Source organism: Neoarius graeffei, chromosome 13 (assembly GCF_027579695.1).
Source record: "Neoarius graeffei isolate fNeoGra1 chromosome 13, fNeoGra1.pri, whole genome shotgun sequence".
Taxonomy (NCBI): Eukaryota; Metazoa; Chordata; class Actinopteri; order Siluriformes; family Ariidae; genus Neoarius; species Neoarius graeffei.
In genome coordinates this window covers 58,022,516-58,045,252 of record NC_083581.1, presented here as the reverse complement: position 1 = coordinate 58,045,252, position 22,737 = coordinate 58,022,516, and the positions used below count along the sequence as shown (strand labels likewise).

At 39.8% G+C, this 22,737-nt stretch overlaps 1 protein-coding gene across 1 annotated transcript in view; it reads left to right on the top strand.

Moving 5' to 3' along the window:
- Positions 1 to 22,737, top strand: part of dnah12 (dynein, axonemal, heavy chain 12) — a 67,350-nt gene that overhangs the window by 18,306 nt on the left and 26,307 nt on the right. The window contains exons 10-41 of the mRNA XM_060938155.1: positions 233 to 386; positions 527 to 618; positions 714 to 892; positions 1,017 to 1,152; positions 1,236 to 1,361; positions 1,491 to 1,625; positions 1,724 to 1,917; positions 2,087 to 2,321; positions 3,405 to 3,590; positions 4,951 to 5,151; positions 5,325 to 5,519; positions 5,636 to 5,757; positions 5,899 to 6,181; positions 9,687 to 9,806; positions 9,927 to 10,083; positions 10,323 to 10,495; positions 10,627 to 10,779; positions 10,895 to 11,134; positions 11,254 to 11,499; positions 11,593 to 11,712; positions 12,152 to 12,261; positions 12,589 to 12,772; positions 14,619 to 14,759; positions 15,629 to 15,712; positions 15,878 to 16,066; positions 16,232 to 16,351; positions 20,856 to 21,044; positions 21,141 to 21,292; positions 21,496 to 21,634; positions 21,745 to 21,911; positions 21,998 to 22,253; positions 22,385 to 22,684. Of these exons, the coding sequence (XP_060794138.1) occupies positions 233 to 386; positions 527 to 618; positions 714 to 892; positions 1,017 to 1,152; positions 1,236 to 1,361; positions 1,491 to 1,625; positions 1,724 to 1,917; positions 2,087 to 2,321; positions 3,405 to 3,590; positions 4,951 to 5,151; positions 5,325 to 5,519; positions 5,636 to 5,757; positions 5,899 to 6,181; positions 9,687 to 9,806; positions 9,927 to 10,083; positions 10,323 to 10,495; positions 10,627 to 10,779; positions 10,895 to 11,134; positions 11,254 to 11,499; positions 11,593 to 11,712; positions 12,152 to 12,261; positions 12,589 to 12,772; positions 14,619 to 14,759; positions 15,629 to 15,712; positions 15,878 to 16,066; positions 16,232 to 16,351; positions 20,856 to 21,044; positions 21,141 to 21,292; positions 21,496 to 21,634; positions 21,745 to 21,911; positions 21,998 to 22,253; positions 22,385 to 22,684 (5,478 nt within the window). The remainder of the gene's footprint in view (positions 1 to 232; positions 387 to 526; positions 619 to 713; positions 893 to 1,016; positions 1,153 to 1,235; positions 1,362 to 1,490; positions 1,626 to 1,723; positions 1,918 to 2,086; positions 2,322 to 3,404; positions 3,591 to 4,950; positions 5,152 to 5,324; positions 5,520 to 5,635; positions 5,758 to 5,898; positions 6,182 to 9,686; positions 9,807 to 9,926; positions 10,084 to 10,322; positions 10,496 to 10,626; positions 10,780 to 10,894; positions 11,135 to 11,253; positions 11,500 to 11,592; positions 11,713 to 12,151; positions 12,262 to 12,588; positions 12,773 to 14,618; positions 14,760 to 15,628; positions 15,713 to 15,877; positions 16,067 to 16,231; positions 16,352 to 20,855; positions 21,045 to 21,140; positions 21,293 to 21,495; positions 21,635 to 21,744; positions 21,912 to 21,997; positions 22,254 to 22,384; positions 22,685 to 22,737) is intronic.

Sequence of the window (22,737 nt, the reverse complement as noted above, 5' to 3'; positions counted from 1 at the left end):
TGACCCGACCGCGAGTAGAACTCACAATCTCCCGATCAAGAGGCGGACTGGATAACCACTCGGCCAATTTGCGGTAACCTGCCGCATAACCTGCTAGTATAAATATACTGAACAAATTTACCAATGGACAAATCTGAGGTGGCAGCTTTTCACAACACGTTTCTATTCTGCTATCCAAAGTCAGACAGCCATGTAAGAATGGGTGTATTTAACAGATCTTACCTTTCCACAGAAAGTACAGACTGTCCAGTCCTGGCTAGATAATGCCAACAGGTCAATGGTTGATGCTAAACTGGCTGACCACATTATCGTATGGGCACAGACTACGCTGAGGAACGCTGTTCGTGAATACCTAGAGGCACCCAAGAAACACTTTCAGTATTATTGTGAGCTTCTTACATTTTTTTAAATCTTAATAATGCAGATTTAAAAACCAACACGACTGCTTTCTTTGAACTTCTGTGAATTACCAGAGTGCTTCATGATGACCTGCTTGTTGATTTACCCAAACTTCTCTTTTCTGTAGTTGACAACTATAACTGGCTCGTCAATGGGAGTGCACAGAATCTGATAGACAGCTTTATGAAGGAAGAGCATAGTTTTGATCAGTATACTGAGGTAAATTTGACCAGTCAACATAGCTTCAATTACAGCATGATAATGTGAAATGTGGTGTTGTGTTTCTGACTGTGCTGATGTACACCGCCTCCCAGCAAGTGGAGGTTTTCCGTGCTCTGTCCAAAGAGATCTCCAGCCTCCCCTCAGTGGCTCATTTTGACATGATCCAGCTGGGCTGTGAGGAACTCAAACAAGGGTTGGCAAAGAAAGCACAGATTTTTGCTCAGATCCTTATGGCACGACTCATCAGTACACATCGTGAACAATGCCTTCAGTAAGACTACCTAGACCTAATTTTTTTTAATATTCTTTCCTCAATTTAATTGATACATTTTTATATTCAACTTATTAGAAAGTCTTCAATATACATTTTTTTTTCGTCTTGATTTTTTTTAAAGAATCTGTAAAGAGTTTGAGACCATTCGGGACAAGGCTATAAAAACCCCAAAGACGACAGAAGAGATGACTGAGATGATTGCTTATATTGAGCATGCAAAAACCACGGGAATAGAAAAGCTCGGCAGTAAGATAATGGTGAGCTCTTAACGTTTTATTTTGTTATCTACACAGTGGATAACCACAAAAATATTAACAGGAATAATCAATATTTCTTCTAGGAAACACGTCATCGATTAAAGTACCTGCTGGATGTACACATATTTAAAGCAGAAGACTTGGAGCTTCATTCAACAGTACTGCTGTGGCCACAAAATATTAGTCCAGTTTTTGAGCTCAGTGATGAGGTAACATTTGCCCATCAGTCACGATTCAGATTCGGACATAGATATCTAGATTTAATGTAAGATAAATATAAGTCGTGTAAGTTATATGAATGTATCGCAACTGTAGTTGTTTTGGTTCTGTGGTTATAGGTGTTGGAAAAAGCCAAGCAGGAAGGAGCACAGGAGCTGCTGGGCAGGAAGGAGAAGCTGATGCTGGAGGTAGAGAAACTTGGCCGAAGGACTGAGGAGTTTGCAGAATGCTCAGAACTGGATATGATGCAACAGGTAGAAAAACAACATAGCATTTTCTACAAAAGAGGTTTTCTAATTATTATCAGAGCTCCTTAACTTATGAAAACATTTCCCCCATCATTCTTGTGCAGTATGTGATGGATGTAAGAACAGTGCAGAAGAGGCTTCAGGAAGTCGAGGAGTCGATTGCCTTCATCAACAAAGAGGAGGCTCTGTACAATTGGGACCCAAGTGTTTATCCAGAGGTTGATGTGATCAAGGAGGGAATTGAGCCATATCAAAAGCTGTTTGGGCTTGTCCTAAAATGGCAGCGCACTGAGAAGAGGTTTGGTTGATCCTCAGTGTATTGTTTATTCTTCATTCTTCTTATTAAGAAGATGCAGTGATGTGTACAAGTTTCTCTTTTGACTTTGAGATTGTTATGGACTGAATTACTTTGTCTAACTTGGTGCATACCTGCGTTTGTCTTTTCTTCCATCCCTGATCCTGTTCAGATGGATGGATGGTTCCTTCTTAGAATTGAATGGTGAAATCATGGAAGTAGAGGTGGACGAGTTTTTCCGGGAAATCTACAAGAGTCTGAAGTTTTTCCAACAGAAACAGAAGAAGGCTGAGCAAGAGAGAGAGCGCATGGCTGCAGCAAAGAGAGAGCCTGGAAAAGAGGACGTGCAGGAAAGTGCTACTGCTGTGGTCTGCCACAGAGTCATGGAGCAAATGAAAGAATTCAAGGTACACCAAAAATAACCAACTTCTGCATTGTATATTGTGATTTTAATTATCATGCTGAGTTTGCTTGTTCTTGTTTATTTCTTGTCTTAAAGAACTGTCCCTCATCTTTAACCTTCATCCTACCAAGTGGGGTCCATCTGGACCCCGCACCTATATGTTTGTTTGCCATTTTAAAAATATGTGACATACTGCCTCACCGTTTTATGAATTTGTCGGAATTTATGTCTTAATTAAAACACTAAAGCACCGGAAGATCAGCTTTTTGCATTGTGAAGGTATAATTAATTTGTTACTGGGGTCCAACCGGACCCCAGAGTAAAGTTTATCTGTCTTTCATTTTATAATTGAATAGCACACTGAAAGTTAACTTCTTTTATTTCTTTTATGTTCCATAATGAAACTACCAAGGCATTCCTTCTTGGGGTCCGTGTGGACCCCACTGCTGCAATAAGCACAAGCTGCAAAACAAAAGCCCTAAATTATTTTACAATTACTTTTTTGTTTTAAATTCTGTAAGAAAAGACCTAAGTTGTAATCCAGAATGTTTTACAGCTGCATGAGCTGCAAAAATCATGTATATAATGCCAATTTTTTTTGTGGCGCTATAATTTGCTACATGTATGCTAGTTATTGCAATATTATTGCAATGTTATTGCATTTATAATACATCATTGATATTCAGCCATAGTGGATTTTGTTCTTCAATAAAGTTATGTCTGTTTGCTGCATTGAATTGGGTCTTACTGCATTGATTTCAAGGTATTCCCTCCTGGGGTCCATACGGACCCCGCCTGGTAGTTTGTGTATGTAAAATTGGCTGGTAGGATGAAGGTTAAGTGTGTTCTTTATGCCTTGGGCCCTTTAGTGTATTGCTGTTATTAATACAAGATGTTCTGAACAAAACTTATCTGGTGAGTTTGTCTTTATAAGCTTTAATTTTAAAGAAAAGTATTGGGGTCCAAACGGACCCCACATGGTAAGATTAAGGTGTAAAATAGCATGGTAGGATGAGGGTTAATATGTATTTTACTAACATGGTATGGGACGATGCATTCAAAAGTTTTGATCATTTTCTGTTTACAGGAGTACATTCCAACAGTGTCCATACTATGTAATCCTGGACTTAGGGTTCGACACTGGGAACAGATGTCCAAGATTGTGGAATATGACATGATGCCAAACTCAGGCACCACACTACGTAAAATCCTTAAACAAAACCTCACTCCATACATCGAGCAGTTTGAGACCATCAGTGGAGCTGCCAGCAAAGTGAGAAACTTGATTAATTGGAAGTCAGTAATCTGGTATCGTCATATAAAATGTTTCATGACTTTCTAACTTCAAGGTGTTTTAACAACATATTCTGCACTTTTTTCCGGGGGTATTTTTCCCTGATTTTCTCCTTAATTTAGTCGTGGCCAATTCCCACCTACCACTGGGTCTCCCCTATCACATAACAGCTACCAACCAGAGAGGGTGAAGGCTATTACCTGCATCCTCCAAGGCATGTGATGCCAGCTGACCACATCTTTTTGAACTGCTACTCATGCAGTATCAGGGGCGACGTAACACAAAAAGCGCTATCCCACCTCCACATGCATGAGCTCATAGTAGTGTTGTAGTTGAGTCACTGAACCTCGAGTCCGAGTCCAGTCTCGAGTCCCCATTGTTCAAGTCCGAGTCAAGTACAAGTCATTAAAGAAAATTTCGAGTTGAGTCCATGACTGGGCCGAGTTGAATCCGACAAAAAAAAAAAACATGAGAGAGGGTTAACAAGAGCTAGTTCATCAGTCAGCAAGCAAGCCCTGCTATCAACAGAGCAATGAACATAGCGTGTCACTTACTTCTCTGGGTGTAGTCTTGCCAAATGACGACTGAAGTTCGAGGTTGTCCCCGTCGTCTCCTCGATAGTTTTTCTACATATGGAACACATAGCAGTGCATTTGTTTCCCACTGCACGAGAAGTCTGTATAAGCAAAGCAGACAGTCCTAGGGGTATTCTCTTCAGGAATTTTAGCGCCATTAACATTAGTTTGTTCCTGAACATGACATATGCACAGGTCGGTGTGCATTCTCTTGCACGAAATTAGTATAAAAATTCATGTAGATATAAATATCTTAGGCCAAATTATTATGGCATGTTACAGAAATACAGAAAAAGAATCCAAGTCCTCATCTCCAATTTACGAGTCTGAATGCAGTTAATGCACGAGTCCGAGCCATCAGTGATCAAGTCCAAGTGAAGTCATGAGTCCTTAAAATTATGGCAGGAGTCAGACTCAAGTCCAAGTCCTGGATTTGAGTACTACAAGCCTGGCTCATAGATACCCATAATTGGCTAGTGTCTCTGTAATTGACAGAGAGAGAGAGAGTATGCCATCCATCCCTCTGAGAGCATAGCCCAGTTTTGCTCTCTTGAGCTCCTGACCATGGATGGCTCAAGCTCGCTATCTCCGGATGATAGGGCGAATGCTTTTCTGTTGTGGCACTCGGGAGCCTGCATTATGCATTAGTTTTAAATAATTCCCTTTAAAGAAGTAATGTATCTCAGCTAAACTCTCAGTACATTAATTATTTTAAGCTATACTGTAAGATAAATTATTGACAAATTCATTCTTGGTATGCACAGGAATTCTCTCTAGAGAAGGCTGTGCAGAACATGGTGGAGGCCTGGGATGTCATGTCATTCCACCATAATGCGTACAGGGAGTCTGATGTATCTATCCTTAGTGGAGTGGATGAAATTCAGACCATGTTGGATGACCAGATAGTGAAAACCCAGACCATGAGGGGTTCCCCGTTTATCAAGCCTTTCGAAGCAGAGATCAAGGTAATTTGGCTCTTTCAGTCCGAGTGCACTTTTTTGTATGCAAATTATTTTTGCACTGTGTTGGTGCAATGTGTATGACTATTACAGAATTAAAACGATGATGATTTTTATAAGTCTTCTGCATTGATCCTGCGTACTATAAATAGAAATTATTGATCACTGTTGTTGCTTAGGCCTGGGAGGAACGTTTGATACGTATCCAGGACACCATAGATGAATGGCTGAAGGTACAGGCCCAGTGGCTTTACTTGGAACCTATCTTCAGCTCACAGGACATCATGCAGCAAATGCCCGAAGAGGGGCGTCTATTCCAAACAGTGGACAAACACTGGAAGGACGTTATGAAACACTGTGTGAAAGACTCCAAGGTAATGATAGCATGCTAGTATCACCCCAAAATGACTCAAATTGCTTTTTCTCCAATAGGTTTTAATCTTAGTCACTCACTTCTAAAGTTATTTGAACTTAAGCACGGTCATTGCAGGTTTTAGCAGCAACTTCCCTGCCTGGCTTACTTGAGAAGCTTCAGGAGTCAAACAACCTTCTGGACAAAATTTTGAAGGGATTGAATGCTTACCTTGAGAAGAAAAGACTCTTCTTTCCACGGTATGAGGCTTGTTAATTGATGATGGCTGTAATCTTCAGCAAAACTACATTTATTGAAAGCCATATTACTTTTTTGCTCTACTGACAGAACGTACCCCTAAATTTAGCTTTATATTCCCTCCTTCTTCTTTTATCCCACAGTTTTTTCTTCCTGTCAAATGATGAGATGCTGGAGATCCTCTCTGAAACCAAGGACCCTCTGCGTGTACAGCCTCACCTGAAGAAGTGCTTTGAGGGCATTGCCAAACTGGATTTCCTACCCAATTTAGACATTCAGGCCATGTACAGTGGTGAGGGTGAGCGTGTGGGCCTGATTCAGCTGATCTCTACTTCAGAGGCACGAGGAGCAGTGGAGAAGTGGCTTGTGCAGGTGGAGGATGTGATGCTGCGTAGCGTCAGGGACGTAATTAACCATGCCAGACTGGTGAGATTTTGAAATGTAGTACAAATGCCTTGTGTTACCACTCTCATATTTATTCTGTTATCACTTATATTTATTCTGTTATCACGCTCATACTCTAGCACATACGCAAGATAGTTTCTTTATTGTTTTCTGATCTTTTAAGCACACTGCATTGTCTTAGAGATTGTGTTAGTTCTGTGACATATACTTAACAGTTATTCCACAAAATCAAGTCGCACATGAGCTGATAGCCGATGAGGCACATAGCACCGGCTTGGCTACTAGCCATGTACGACAAGATTGAGTGGAATAACTGTTTAATTATATTCACATTCACTGGATTTTTAGAAACGGCATTTTTATTTTTATTTTTGCAAATTTGATAAATAAAAGCAGGCGGCACGGTGGTGTAGTGGTTAGCACTGTCGTCTCACAGCAAGAAGGTCCTGGGTTCGAGCCCAGCGGCTGGCGAGGGCTGTTCTCTGTGGAGTTTGCATGTTCTCCCTGTGTCTGCATGGGTTTCCTCCGGGTGCTCCGGCTTCCCCCACAGTCCAAAGACATGCAGGTTAGGTTAACTGGTGACTCTAAATTGACCGTAGGTGTGAATGTGAGTGTGAATGGTTGTCTGTGTCTGTGTCAGCCCTGTGATGACGTGGCGACTTGTCCAGGGTGTACCCCGCCTTTCGCCCGTAGTCAGCTGGGATAGGCTCCAGCTTGCCTGCGACCCTGTAGAAGGATAAAGCGGCTTGAGATAATGAATGAATGAATGAATAAATTGACTGTAGGTGTGAATGTGAGTGTGGATGGTTGTTTGTCTCTGTGTCAGCCCTGCCATAACCTGGCAACTTATCCAGGGTGTACCCCGCCTCTCGCCCATAGTCTGCTGGGATAGGCTCCAGCTTGCCTGCGACCCTGTAGAACAGGATAAGCAGCTACAGATCATGGACGGATGGATGGATAAATAAAAACCTTATACAAAACGTCTGACAAAATAATTTCTGCTTAGAATTAGACAAACCGGCAAAATGACAGGAGCAATTTGGGAAAAATGCTACAATAATAATTCTTGAAAAATAAAAAGAAGATACGTTCTTACCATCAAATCATTTTATTCTATATTTTGGAGGGTTTTTTTGTATTTTGGGGGTTTTTTTTCAGGTAGAGTTTTTATTTCATCCACCGTTCGTTCAGCAACACGCTCCGCCATTTTGTTTTTCTCTACTCACGGTATATGAGTTGATCACCTAGTAGTAGAGTAGCCAATCAGAGCATATGATTGCTCATATCCAGTGAATGTGGTTAGAATAAACATATTTATACAGTCTCCGACGAAAGTATTAACAGCTAGGGCAATTGGTAATGTCTGGTGATTTAGACTGATCAAGTGAAACCTTCTACTTTTCCCCCCCGATGAAGTCCTTTGTTGTTGGCAGTGTGTTTTGGGTCATTGTCTTCCTGCATGATGAAGATCGCCCAATTAGATTGGATGCATTTCTCTGTAAATTGACAAACACAATGTTTCTCTAGACTTCTGAATTCATTCTGCTGCTATCATCATGAGTTACATCATTAATAAAGATTAGTGAGTCTGTTCCAGATACAGCCATGCAAACCCAAGCCATGGCACTACCTCCACCGTGCTTGTACCTCCACACAATAAGCTTGTATGCTTTGGATCATGAGCAGACCCTTACCTTTTCCACACTGCTCTTTCTATCACTTTGTTAGAGGTTAACCTTCATCCTACCAAGTGGGGTCCATCTGGACCCCGCACCTATATGTTTGTTTGCCATTTTAAAAATATGTGACATACTGCCTCACCGTTTTATGAATTTGTCGGAATTTATGTCTTAATTAAAACACTAAAGCACCGGAAGATCAGCTTTTTGCATTGTGAAGGTATAATTAATTTGTTACTGGGGTCCAACCGGACCCCAGAGTAAAGTTTATCTGTCTTTCATTTTATAATTGAATAGCACACTGAAAGTTAACTTCTTTTATTTCTTTTATGTTCCATAATGAAACTACCAAGGCATTCCTTCTTGGGGTCCGTGTGGACCCCACTGCTGCAATAAGCACAAGCTGCAAAACAAAAGCCCTAAATTATTTTACAATTACTTTTTTGTTTTAAATTCTGTAAGAAAAGACCTAAGTTGTAATCCAGAATGTTTTACAGCTGCATGAGCTGCAAAAATCATGTATATAATGCCAATTTTTTTTGTGGCGCTATAATTTGCTACATGTATGCTAGTTATTGCAATATTATTGCAATGTTATTGCATTTATAATACATCATTGATATTCAGCCATAGTGGATTTTGTTCTTCAATAAAGTTATGTCTGTTTGCTGCATTGAATTGGGTCTTACTGCATTGATTTCAAGGTATTCCCTCCTGGGGTCCATACGGACCCCGCCTGGTAGTTTGTGTATGTAAAATTGGCTGGTAGGATGAAGGTTAAGTGTGTTCTTTATGCCTTGGGCCCTTTAGTGTATTGCTGTTATTAATACAAGATGTTCTGAACAAAACTTATCTGGTGATTTTGTCTTTATAAGCTTTAATTTTAAAGAAAAGTATTGGGATCCAAACGGACCCCACATGGTAAGATTAAGGTGTAAAATAGCATGGTAGGATGAGGGTTAATCTTGGTTCCATAAGTATTGTGGCTCATCTCTTTATATCTTTGAGAATTCCAAACAGTCCTTCTGATTTCTTACTGCTGCTGAGTGGTTGATATCTGCTCTCGAAATCTTCTTTGAAACAGTGGACTGTGATACCAGCAGCTCTGCCCCATGAAGGTTGTTGGTGATGTCACTGACATTTTTTTTGTCACAATGTTTTTGTCATCAACTAATTTTTTCCCTTGGCTTACCTGTTCAATGTTTGGTTGTTAGTACACCAGTGGTTTCTTTTTCAGGACTTTTCAAATTGTTGTATTGGTTATTCCCAAAGCTTGTGCCTTGGTTCTGATCATTTTCCCCCTCTTTCCTCAGCTTCAAAATGTCTTGCTTTTCTCCCATAGACAGCTCTCTGGTATTCATGTTGGTTTATCCTTTTTAACCACAAGTGCGGTCTTTACAGATGAAACCCAGGACTCAAACCAAGAGTAGACATTCAGAGACATTGTTAAAAAAAAAAACCTCAATCTAACAGGGCACACCTGAGCAACAAGAAACACCCGTTTCAGTATTTTTAATCACCTTAAAAATGGGTGGATTCAAACAAAAGGTGCCATGTTCAAAGTTGTTTAATGCACTGAGATGAAATGAAAGCTGACATTCTGATCTTTTGTCTATATTCATCCTTCGATCTGAAACCCAAATGTCTTCAGCGTATAGCAATAGTGGCCTTGCCGTTCCAGTACTTTCAGAGGAGACTGTATTTCTTATATCTTGTAGAATATATAAAGTGACACGGGTTTTTTTGTGACATTACCTTAACAGTCCCTTAAATAATTGTAAAAGTTTGCATATACAGTGTTGTAAATATTTGTATCAACTTCATTCCCTGTTTGTATTGCATCACAGGCTTACCCAAAGTCCAAGAGGAGTCAGTGGGTTTGTGATTGGCCTGGCCAGGTGGTGCTCTGTACCTCTCAAATATACTGGACTCTAGAAGTGCATGAAGCTATCAGGAGTGGAGCTAATGTAAAGAAATATTCATAGGATCACACAGTGTATTTACTGCAACATAGCATTAGTTTTAATTTTCTTTCTTTTTTTTTTCGAAACAGTTTTTAAAATAGTATTTTTTGTTTTTGGTGGCAGGGTCTGCAGAACTACTATGATCAGCTGCAGAGCCAACTGAATGACCTTGTGGAACTAGTCCGGGGAAAACTGCCCAAACAGACTCGTATTACTCTCGGAGCTCTGGTCACTATAGATGTGCATGCCCGTGATGTTGTTATGGAAATGATCCAGAAAGGTACTTTCAATTAATTCATAAATGAAGTTGATTCTCATAGTTACCGGTATTTTATTGTACATTATGTTGTTAAAAATTCTCTTTGCTTTTAGTGTAGAAAGTTAAATATTGGCTGTACACTGATATTTTATACACTGACTTTGCAATTGTTGGTTTTTTTTTTCTTTATCATTTGTCTTTACTGTTCCATTCCTTGTAATATTCTTATGATTCCTATGTACTGAATTTGTTTCTTTCAGGAGTTTCTTGCGAGTCAGACTTCCACTGGTTAGCACAGCTGCGATACTACTGGTCAAATGAAAATGTCCGTGTCCGCATCATAAATTGTGACGTCAAGTATGCTTATGAGTATTTGGGAAATTCGCCTCGTCTGGTCATCACGCCTTTAACAGACCGATGCTACCGAACTTTGGTAAATCAAAACACAGCCACCAATCAGTCTTTCAATTATGTAGTCATTTTGTTAAAAGGACAAATAAAAAAAACTGACAAAACTTGTAAAATCATCATTTGATTCATGTGAGTTTCATGTCTCCATTGCAGATTGGAGCATTTTATCTGAATTTAGGTGGCGCTCCTGAAGGCCCTGCAGGAACAGGAAAAACAGAGACCACTAAAGACTTGGCCAAAGCCCTCGCTGTGCAGTGTGTAGTATTCAACTGCTCTGATGGACTTGACTACCTAGCCATGGGGAAGGTAAGTATAGCTGCTTTCAGACTGAATGGCAGAACCTAGAGAAGGGAATATTACTTTTACGTTGACTAGTGTAATTTTATCTACTTTGATTTGACTCATTGTTTATCTGTTGCAGTTCTTTAAGGGACTGGCATCCTCGGGGGCATGGGCATGCTTTGATGAGTTTAACCGCATTGAGCTGGAGGTGCTTTCTGTGGTTGCACAGCAGATCTTGTGCATTCAGAGAGCCATTGAGATGAAGCTGGAATGTTTTGATTTTGAGGGTACAGAGCTTCGCCTCAATCCCAACTGCTTTGTAGCCATCACCATGAACCCTGGATATGCAGGAAGATCGGAGCTTCCTGATAACCTTAAAGTAAGAACTCGGCTGGCTTAGTATTTGTGTGACTGTTTAATTGATTTTTTTAACCTACTGTTATTTTCTGTGTACTATTCTGAATAAATGCTATTATATTTCTCCTCTGTGTTTTCTAGGTTTTGTTTAGAACAGTGGCAATGATGGTACCCAACTATGCTCTGATCGCAGAGATCTCCCTGTATTCTTATGGCTTCTTGAATGCCAAACCACTTTCAGTGAAAATAGTAATGACCTACAGGCTGTGCTCTGAGCAATTGTCCTCCCAGTTCCACTACGATTATGGAATGAGAGCTGTCAAAGCAGTACTGGTGGCAGCAGGGAACCTCAAACTCAAATTTCCAGATGAAAACGAAGATATTCTTGTAAGGGAAAAGAAAGATAGTGTGTCTTCATATAATTAAATCATTAAATTGTGCTATTTGGGTCAAGACTCATGTGCTATTTGTACTGTTTAGCTTCTACGGTCCATCAAGGATGTGAATGAGCCCAAGTTTCTCTCCCATGATATCCCTCTCTTTAATGGAATTACCAGTGATCTCTTCCCTGGAGTCTCTCTGCCTGTAGCGGACTATCAAGTGAGTATTTAGGGGTCTTATAATGTTTGTTTAGATTATGATGTTTCCAGGGTGGCACAGTGGTGTAGTGGTTAGTGCTGTCGCCTCACAGCAAGAAGGTCCGGGTTCGAGCCCTGTGGCCGGTGAGGGCCTTTCTGTGTGGAGTTTGCATGTTTCCTCTGGGTGCTCCGGTTTCCCCCACAGTCCAAAGACATGCAGGTTAGGTTAACTGGTGACTCTAAATTGACCGTAGGTGTGAGTGTGAATGGTTGTCTGTGTCTATGTGTCAGCCCTGTGATGACCTGGCGACTTGTCCAGGGTGTACCCCGCCTTTCGCCCGTAGTCAGCTGGGATAGGCTCCAGCTTGCCTGGGACCCTGTAGAACAGGATAAAGTGGCTACAGATAATGAGATGAGATGATGTTTCCATGTTTTTGTAACTATTCCTTCTGTTTCGTTAGCTCCTTCTTGCTTGTGCTCATGAATGCTGTATGAAGCACAATGTCCAGCCTGTGAAGATTTTTCTGGATAAAATTATCCAGACATATGAGATGATGATTGTACGCCACGGGTAGGTATATATTCTTTCACAAAGTAGCAAATATGCTCAGAGGTACCCAAATTTTACTTCCAGCTAGATCCTTGCTATACATGACCAGGAATTAACTAATAGCTTTTTATAATAATATCTTTTCAGGCCAGGTAGATGCAGTCAAGCAGTTTGCACTCTACTACCAACAATTCTAAGGAAGCATGTGATAACTTTCACTCTGTAACACTTGTAGTTATTATTTAATACAGAGCTGTGCAGGAGGAAGAAAACAAATACTGCTGAAAGACAACATCCAAAAATCATTGAAATATGACAATATATGGTGACAATATTCTGCTTTTTTAGGTTCATGCTTGTTGGGGAACCTTTTTCTGGCAAAACCAAAGTGCTCCATGTTTTAGCTGACACCCTCACACTTATGAATGAGAAGGGCTACAATGAAGAGGAGTGTGTCCAGTATCTCACTGTCAACCCTAAATCTATTACAATGGGCCAGCTTTTTGGTCAGTTTGATCCAGTGTCTCATGAGGTGAGTATAAATCTGCCAAATTGGTTAAAGATGTGGACTGCAAAGTCATCTGAAATTTTTTATTTTTTTATTGTGCATGGCATTTTCCTATGTCTCCCAAGAACAATATGATGCAGACGAGTTGTGATCATTTTGATGTGCTGAGGGTCGCTTTTCTCCATTATGGGATCATTTTCCTACCTCTTGTGGTAAACTGTATGGCCCAGCAAGGAGCTTTAACTAATTAGTATAACTACAGAACTGCGTTACACCAAGATGGCAATGCACGGAAAACATAGTGTCGATTAAAATTTTAGATTATACCAGCAGATTGTGTTACATCCAAAAGCTGAAACATGCAGGCATCACAGAGCTATATAATTTACCCACAAATGTATTTATTTATTCTGCTCACTGCACTCTCTCTCTTGCCCTCTTGCCCTTTCTCTCTCTTTCTCTGTGTGTGTGTGTGTGTGTGTGTGTGTGTGTGTGTGTGTGTGTGTGTGTGTGTGTGTGTGTGTGTGCACGTGTGCGTTCACAGCTTTAGATGGTTTAAATGCAGAGGAGGAATTTTGTGGTGTTTGCATTTACAAGTGACAAAAATAAAAGCTTCTTCTTAATTTACCCATAAACGTATTTATTCCACTTGAAAAGTGTTCGGCAAACTAGCTACCGGATTTCTAATACTACGACATCCTGAACTGTTTAGTATTTGGGACTGCTAAATACACTGGAGATGCTAAAGGCTTACAAAAATATAGATGCCTGCCAATATTCCGAGGCAGGTTTCATGCCAGAATGTTATGGGAAATTCCCGATAAAGAAAAATACCTTATGACAAAGATAAGCTCAAATGTGGACTTATAACAATAATAAACAAGGCAGGACCTAGATCTAGCATATTTTCTGGTGTTTATCCTCGTCTACATAACAAGCATGCTGCTCATCAAGCCAAGCATTAGGTCTAAGAAAATATATCGCATCCAAAGCCAACATCCAGATCTACATTTTAACGTTGCACAGAGCTTTCATACTAACATGATATAAAATGTTCTCCACACACGGGAATGCTTTATCATCTGGTCTTCCCGTTTAACTGCAGCTCGCCATTTTTCTCGTATTTCTGGGTTCACTAGGAAGCGGTGAAAAGTTAAACCAGGCTCATCTCCACATCTGTTATTACATCCAAAAGCACTACAGGTCTCTGGCATTGTTCTTTTAGATGTAACTTCTACAAGTTTACCTGTAGATGTTTACTGAATTGGGCTTACAGTCACTCGCGTACACTTGTGCCGGTTGTTGTCAAACACAAAGCTTGGCAATATAAACAAAGCCACAGTTATGATGATGCCACATGAAAGGCTCCTATAACTCCATACTCGCTATGTGAAGTCAAGCCCATGCATTCTAAGGCTAAGATAGCTAAGCATTAGCTAGAATGATTTAGTTATCTGTCCAGAAAAATGACACGTCATCAAACCTTGCTCTATCTTGCAGTTGCACTCACTAGGCAGGCTTTCCTTTTCTTTTCCGCTGGCTTTTAGCTCGCGGGAGAGTGGAGTTCACCATGTTTGCCCACGCCGACTTGTTCTGGTTAAAAGTAGGTCAAACAAGCCCCACTGTAGTCACATGATATTGCCACTTGCTTGCTTTAGGAATTTTCAGAACCATAAAATGCGGGACGCATTTTTATCTTGGCCAAACAGCGACACATAGGTCACATAGGTGACACACGGTGTGTGCAGCATTTCAACATCTCAAAACTCCAACAGCTATAGCCATAGAAGATTTTGCCCAGAATTCAACTTGGCAGTCAGCACCTTAAAATTCTTGAACGTGCCTTCTACAAGTGTTGTTTGTTTTTCAGTGGACTGATGGGATTGTGGCAAATACGTTTCGGGACTTTGCTTCAGCTGAGACGTCAGACAGGAAGTGGGTGGTGTTTGATGGACCAATTGACACACTTTGGATTGAGAGCATGAACACAGTGCTGGATGACAACAAAAAGGCAAGCTTTTAATCTAGAATTAATTTCTTATTATATGTAGATGTTATATTGCAATTGGTTTAATGGTGTGTGTGTGTATTAGGGTGCATCGGTTGCCCCCTAAAAATGAAAAGTTCCTCCGATCATGATGCATTTTTGTTTTTATGTTCCTTTTGGTAAGAAAACACACTGGGTGAAATATTTTGACAAAATTCAAAAGTTTAATGGTGGCACCAGGAGCTCAAAGTTATGGAAAAAGCTGCTATTTTATGACTTTTATGACAAAATTTCGATCACTTTTCATGAAACATTATGGCACCTTATAGAGTATACCAAATATCTTAGATACACATTTTTAGTACATATTCTAATTATATTATCAAGCACAGTTTGAGTTTTAGCTGTTCATTGAATCATTGTTCAACTACTTTTAAACAATACAAAATGTATTATGAATCACATTAATGCTTCTCAATCCCTTGCAAAGGTTCTTAACATGATCTCTGGGTCAGAAGAAGTCAATAAATGGAGTCCAACATTGTGATTCAAACCTTACGCGAAAACATAAAATAAGCGTTTTTTGGCAAAAAACGAACCTCATGGTGCCACCATTAGACTTTTGAATATGGTCAAAAAATTTTACAGGATGTCTTTATTGGTGAAAAGGAACACCCAAACAAGAATGCATCAGATTTTATGAAAGTGAGGGCAACTGATGCACCCTAGTGTGTGTGTGTGTGTGTGTGTGTGTGTGTGTGTGTGTGTGTGTGTGTATATATATTGGTGCATTTAAAATATTGATCATTGTAACCAGAAAACCTCTATATATTATCCAGTCTGTTCTGTAACAAACTGTATCATCAGGTGACAAATGAATATTTCTTTTGCAGCTGTGCCTCATGAGTGGAGAAATTATCCAGATGTCCAGTCAAATGAGTCTGATTTTTGAAGCAATGGACCTATCACAGGCCTCAGTAAGATAATTGGACCACTAATTTCTTGAACCCCTAGTGGAACTGTATCGTCTTATATACTACATGAAAATTAGTCTTAGTTGTAAAGATTCGTTAACAGGATTTGCTGACCAGGTTGAAATATACTGTTACACTGATTAGAGCAGTATTGACCTTTTGTTACAGCCAGCCACAGTAAGCCGTTGTGGAATGATCTACATGGAACCGTCTGAGCTGGGATGGCCTCCTCTGGTGTCATCCTGGTTAAAAACTCTACCCCAGCCTCTTCAGGCTGAGCAGAATTCCACACTGCTGCTGGAGCTGTTTAATTGGCTGATCCCACCAGCACACAGGATGTTAAGAAAAAACTGTAAGGTATGTGCATCTTTACTGACCTTCATTGACCTAAGTTAAGTTATTAATTTCTTAACACTGTATTGGAGTTAAGGGAAGAATTTCACTACATATTCACATTTTGTAAGAAATTGATCGCAAATTATTGTTTCGTAAACCAGCCCTGATCATCTGTTTCTGTTACAGGAGGTTGTCACCACCAGTAACAGTAATACAGTTGTGTCCCTTACACGACTTCTTGAAATGCTTCTTACGGAACCTGTAAATAATGATCCTGAAAACAAGAATATTCGTACGTGGATCATGGTAAGTATTCATTTGTAACTTGTGATAAAATTTGACCTAAGCAAAGCAAGATTCCAAACTATCAACTGTTGCAATTATTAAAAAAAAAAGTTTTTTTTAAACTTGTTTTCCAAAACTAGCTATATGAAATTGGATTACCATTTTATCTGACATTAAATGAGTACACCCCCTTTGAAAAGTAACATTTTAAACAATATCTCAATGAACACAAACAATTTCCAAAATGTTGACAAGACAAAGTTTAATATAACATCTGTTTAACTTATAACGTGAAAGTAAGGCTAATAATATAACTTAGATTACACATTTTTCAGTTTTACTCAAATTAGGGTGGTGCAAAAATGAGTACACCCCACAACAAAAACTACTACATCTAGTACTTTGTATGGCCTCCATGATTTTTAATGACAGCACCAAGTCTTCTAGGCATGGAATGAACAAGTTGGCGACATTTTGCAACGTCAATCTTTTTCCATTCTTCAACAATGACCTCTTTTAGTGACTGGATGCTGGATGGAGAGTGATGCTCAACTTGTCTCTTCAGAATTCTCTGTCCTCTGTAAGGACAGGTTGATGGTCAATTTCACTGGTAACAGTGACAATAAAGGGTTCATTCATTCATTCATTCATTCATTCAATTCCCCATAGGTGTTCGATTGGGTTCAGATCAGGAGACATACTTGGCCACTGAATCACTTTCACCCTGTTCTTCTTCAGAAATCCAACAGTGGCCTTAGATGTGTGTTTAGGATCATTGTCATGTTGGAAAAGTGCACGATGACCAAGGGCACGGAGTGATGGTAGCATCTTCTCTTTCAGTATAGAGCAATACATCTGTGAATTCATGATGCCATCAATGAAATGCAGCTCCCCGACACCAGCAGCGCTCATGCAGCCCCACATAAGGACACTGCCACCACCATGTTTTACTGTAGGCACCATGCATTTTTCTTTGTATTCCTCACCTTTGCGACGCCATACAGTTTTGAAGACATCAGTTCCAGAAACATTTATCTTGGTCTCGTCACTCCATAGAGTCCCAGCAGTCTTCATCTTTGTCAGCATGGGCCCTGGCAAACTCTAGGCGGGCTTTTTTGTGCCTGGGCTTTAGGAAAGGCTTCTTTCGTGGACGGCATCCATGCATGCCATTCCCCTGCAGTGTACGCCGTATTGTGTCACGGGAAATAGTCACCCCAGTTTGGCTTTCTACTTCTTTAGATAACTGCAGTGAACTTGCATGCTGATTTTCTTCAACCCTTCTCATCAGAAGACGCTCCTGTCGAGGTATTAACTTCCGTGGACGACCTGGACATCTCTGTGAGATGGTTGCGGTTCCATCTTTCTTAAATTTTTGTACCACTTTTGCTACAGTATTCTTTTTTTTTTTTAAAGATATTTTTTTGGGCTTTTTTGCACCTTTATTGGATAGGACAGTGTAGAGACAGGAAATGAGCGGGAGAGAGAGAGAGAAACGGGAAGGGATGGGGAAATGACCTCGGGCCGGAATCAAACCCGGGTCGCCCGCATTCATGGTATGGCGCCTTAACCACCTGAGCCACAACGCCCCCTTGCTACAGTATTCTGACTGATAAGTAAAGCTTTGCTGATCTTCACATAGCCTTCACCTTTGTGGTGTAAAGAAATTATTTTCTTTCTCAGGTCTTGTGTCATTTCTCTTCCATGTGGTGCCATTACTGACAGCATGAAATGGGAAGGGGTTTTCTTTAAGTAACACCCTTTTATAGTTAACTGTCTGCTGGACACCTGTGTAATGACTAATTAGACTCACCTGTGATTGTATTCTTGTTAAATTAGACATTTGTAGTCTACAGTTTAGCTTTGCTCCAGAGACTTTCAGTAGGGTGTACTCATTTTTGCACCACCCTAATTTGAGTAAAACTGAAAAATGTGTAATCTAAGTTATATTATTAGCCTTACTTTCACGTTATAAGTTAAACAGATGTTATATTAAACTTTTGTCTTGTCAACATTTTGGAAATTGTTTGTGTTCATTGAGATATTGTTTAAAATGTTACTTTTCAAAGGGGGTGTACTCATTTCTGTTCTAGACCTCTTCTTTTTGTCGGTCCCACTGGCACTGGGAAGTCTGTTTATGTGAAGGAGAAACTGATGAACAGTCTAGACAAAGACTGCTACATTCCATTCTTTATTAACTTTTCATATGCTATAAGCAATGTATGATGAAAATGAGTGAAATAACTGATTTATTCTATCCACATTCACTGGATTTTGAGAAACAGAGCATTTTTACTTTTTTGCAAATCCGAGAAATAAAAACGTTATACGAAACGTCCAACAAAAGTAAACAAACTGGCAAAATGACAGGAGCAATTTGTGAAAAATGCTATAATAATAATTCTTGAAAAAAAGATACATTCTTACCATCAAACACTTTTATTCCATATTTTGTTACTTTTTTGCATTTTTGGGGGTTTTGTTTTTGAGTAGAGTTTTTATTTCATCCTTGGTTGGTTCAGTAACATGGTTCGCCAGTTTCTTCTTATGGGTTTCTGGTGGTTTGGTGCCACCGACTGGGCTGAACTGTGGAAGAGGCGCTATTGGAGGGGGGAATGACTATATTCTTTTAGCTATTTCTGTTTCTTTTAAATACTTGATAACAAAGTGATACATCTGACTTGATGTGCTCCGCCATTTTGTTTTTCTCTACTCATGGTATATGAGCTGATATCCTAGTAGTAGAGTAGCCAATCAAGGCGCACAATTGCTCATATCCAGTGAATGTGGATATGTATAAAATCTAAATATATATATCGGGTGGGCAGAAAAAAGTGATACCTCTGTTTAATCAAGAATAACTCAAAAACTAGGCTATGCATACAAACTAAATTTGGTACATGTCATGAGCAGCTAGTTTTAGTCAAGTGGTGAAATTTTCAGCCAAAAATATTCATTAACGCAGGAATAATGAGGAAATACAAAATTCAGGTAAAAAAATGCAATGCCAGACGTTCTTATTGTGTCATCCAGTGCATCTACCAGTGCGTCTGCTGCCTGATGACGTAACGTCTGCGCGTGGCAGTCCCTATAACCTAAACATTCTGAACAGCCTGGTTTTGGAGCATTTGATTTTGTAAAGCCCTTGAGAGAAGTCATGGTTTTGAGTGAAGAAGATAAAGCTGTTGTTAAGGCCTGTGTGGAAGAAAAAGGCTGGGGTGCTAAGCGGCTAATAAAGGAGTTCCCTAGGAAACAGTGGAGCATTGCTACTCTTAACAGGTGGATTAAAAGAATTAAAGAAACTGGTTCCACAGATAGGAAGCCAGGCAGTGGACGACCTCGAACAGCTACAACTGATGATAACAAGGCCCGAGTTGAGGAGCTCATCGCATCCCAGGAGGACCAGCCAGGGTCACAAAAATCTCAAAGACAAATTGCGCACGATTTGAACATCAGTCGTACTTCTGTTAGAACCATTACCAAGGAACTTAATTTGAAACCATTCAAGAGAATCAGGGTTTCAAGACGTGATACTAACGTGAAACAGAAGCGAAAGACTCGCAGCCGGAATTTAAACGACAGGTATTCAGCCAAGGATGTAAGACGGATGGTGTTTACGGATGAAAAGGATTTTACGTACGAAGTTGCACGCAATAGACAGAACGATAGGGTTTATGGAAGAAAGAAGAATGACATTCCTCCCACAAGACTCTACCATGAAACTTCAAGGTTTACCAAGAAAGTCATGGTGTCGGCTGGTGTGTCTTGGAATGGAAGAACTAACATCCACTTTATCGATACGAACAAAGTGAAGGTGAACTCTCAATCTTACATGCAGCTGTTGGAAAACGGACTTCTGCCGGATTGCAGACAACTCTATCCAGACGACATGTACATTTTTCAGCAGGATGGGGCCACCTCGCATACAAGCCGCGTTACCCAGGAATACCTAGAACAGAACACTCCAATGTTCATAAAAAAGGATGAGTGGCCCCCACAGTCACCTGACTTGAATCCAATGGACTACAGTGTTTGGGATTCGTTATCCGAAAAAGTTTATGCTGGAAGGACGGAAAAGTTCACAGAACAGGAACTGAAGGACAAGATAATAGAAAAGTGGGATGAAATATCATTTGCTGAAATTCGAAAGTCCATATCTTCCTGGAAAAAGAGACTTCGATTGGTTGATTCCGAGGATGGAGGCCATATCGACCATCTTCTCGATTAAAGCCGTGGTAAGTAAATAATAAGTCAACGTCTGGCATTGCATTTTTTTACCTGAATTTTATATTTCTTCATTATTCCTGTGTTAATGAATATTTTTGGCTGAAAATTTCACCACTTGACTAAAACTAGCTGCTCATGACGTACCAAATTTAGTTTGTATGCATAGCCTAGTTTTTGAGTTATTCTTGATTAAACAGGGGTATCACTTTTTTCTGCCCACCCGATGTGTGTGTGTATGTGTGTGTGTATATATTTTTTAATTTATTTAATATATCTTGTTCCCTGTAAACTGTTTACACAGGCTGCCTTTGCCTTTTCTTTGGTGTGGTCTGTTGGTGGAAGCTGTGATGGTGACAGTCGTGAAAGATTTGATACATTTCTGAGGGAAATCATAATGGGGAACTCAGACAAGCACCCCATCCCTGAGACTGTCTCAAAATGGGAATGCCCTTTTGATGAAAAAGGTCTCATTTATGACTATTCTTATGAGGTGTGTATTGTGATTTAAATGTCTCTTTTAATACTACTCTGAGACAGTTCAGTGGTTCTTTGAGAAAAGGTACATGACCCTGACTCCAATTTCTAGTTCCAAGGGAAAGGTCGTTGGATTCATTGGAATGAATCAATAATGAATGTCACATTAGGGGACAAGAACACCAAAATGCAGGACATCATTGTCCCTACAATTGATACAGTGCGCTACACCTACCTAATGGACCTCTGCATTAATTATGGAATGTAAGTGGGTGATTCTATTAATAAAAAAAAGACATTATTAAATTTATTGCAATATTTTATTAGTCTAGATTGTATGCTATATATTGTAACATTTTCAAAATAAATGCAGTTTGTGTGCAATTTTCACATATTTTTAAAGCTAATAATTTGTGTTTATGAATTTAAATGAATAGAATACTTAAAACCTTACATTTCTGTTCTAGGCCTCTTCTTTTTGTCGGTCCCACTGGCACTGGGAAGTCTGTTTATGTGAAGGAGAAACTGATGAACAATCTAGACAAGGATCGCTACATTCCATTCTTTATTAACTTTTCAGCTCGTGCTAGTGCTAACCAGACTCAGGTAACCGCAATTGCAAACTTTTTTAAACGAATCAGTCTTATCAGATCTCCAGCCATGTTGGTTGCCATGTCAGCATAAATGAAGCACTATTTTTCCCATCTCCTTTCTAGAACGTAATTATGTCCAGGCTGGATAAGAGAAGAAAGGGAGTATTTGGACCTCCGATGGGAAAGAAGTGCATTATTTTTGTGGATGATATGAACATGCCAGCAAAGGAAGTGTTTGGTGCGCAGCCTCCTATTGAGCTGCTTCGTCAGTATTTTGACCATGGGAACTGGTATGTTTTAGTTAGAAACTGATCTATTTATGTCTGATCCTTTTCTGAACGAAAGATTTAGTATGTTAAATGTGTTGATCTTGCAGGTATGACCTAAAAGACACCTCCAAAATCACACTGGTGGATTTGCAACTGATTGCAGCTATGGGTCCCCCTGGTGGTGGGAGGAATGCAGTTACTTCTCGCTTCCTGCGCCACTTTAACATTTGTAGTATGAATGCATTCAGTGACAACACCATGTCACGAATATTCTCTAACGTGGTTTCCTTTTACTTCCGTAACAATGCTTTCCCACCCGAGTGCTTCACCATCGGCAACCAGATAGTTTCTGCTACCTTGGAGGTAAACCCTACAACTTTACAGTCATTTGAGATTCTATACGTTTGCAATCTTAGTCTAGAGTGAGAATGGTCCATTTAATTCATACATATAACATAATGGTACTCTGTGTTTTGTTTCTGTGATATGAACAGGTTTATAAAAAAGCAGTGCAAAATCTGCTTCCCACTCCTGCTAAATCTCATTACACGTTCAACCTGAGAGATTTCTCACGTGTAATACAAGGCTGCCTGCTGATAAAGAAGGAATCTGTGGAGAGCAAGCACACCTTGATTCGTCTGTTTGTTCACGAGGTGTTCAGAGTCTTTTACGATCGCCTGGTGGATGACCAGGACCAAGCCTGGCTCTACAACCTCATGCACATCATTGTGAAGGAACATTTTAAAGAAAACTTTAATACAGTCTTTGAGCACCTCAAATCTGGCAAAAAATCTGTAAGTACCAAACAGGTGATTTAGAAGCAGGTTATTATCATTGAAAACTGTTA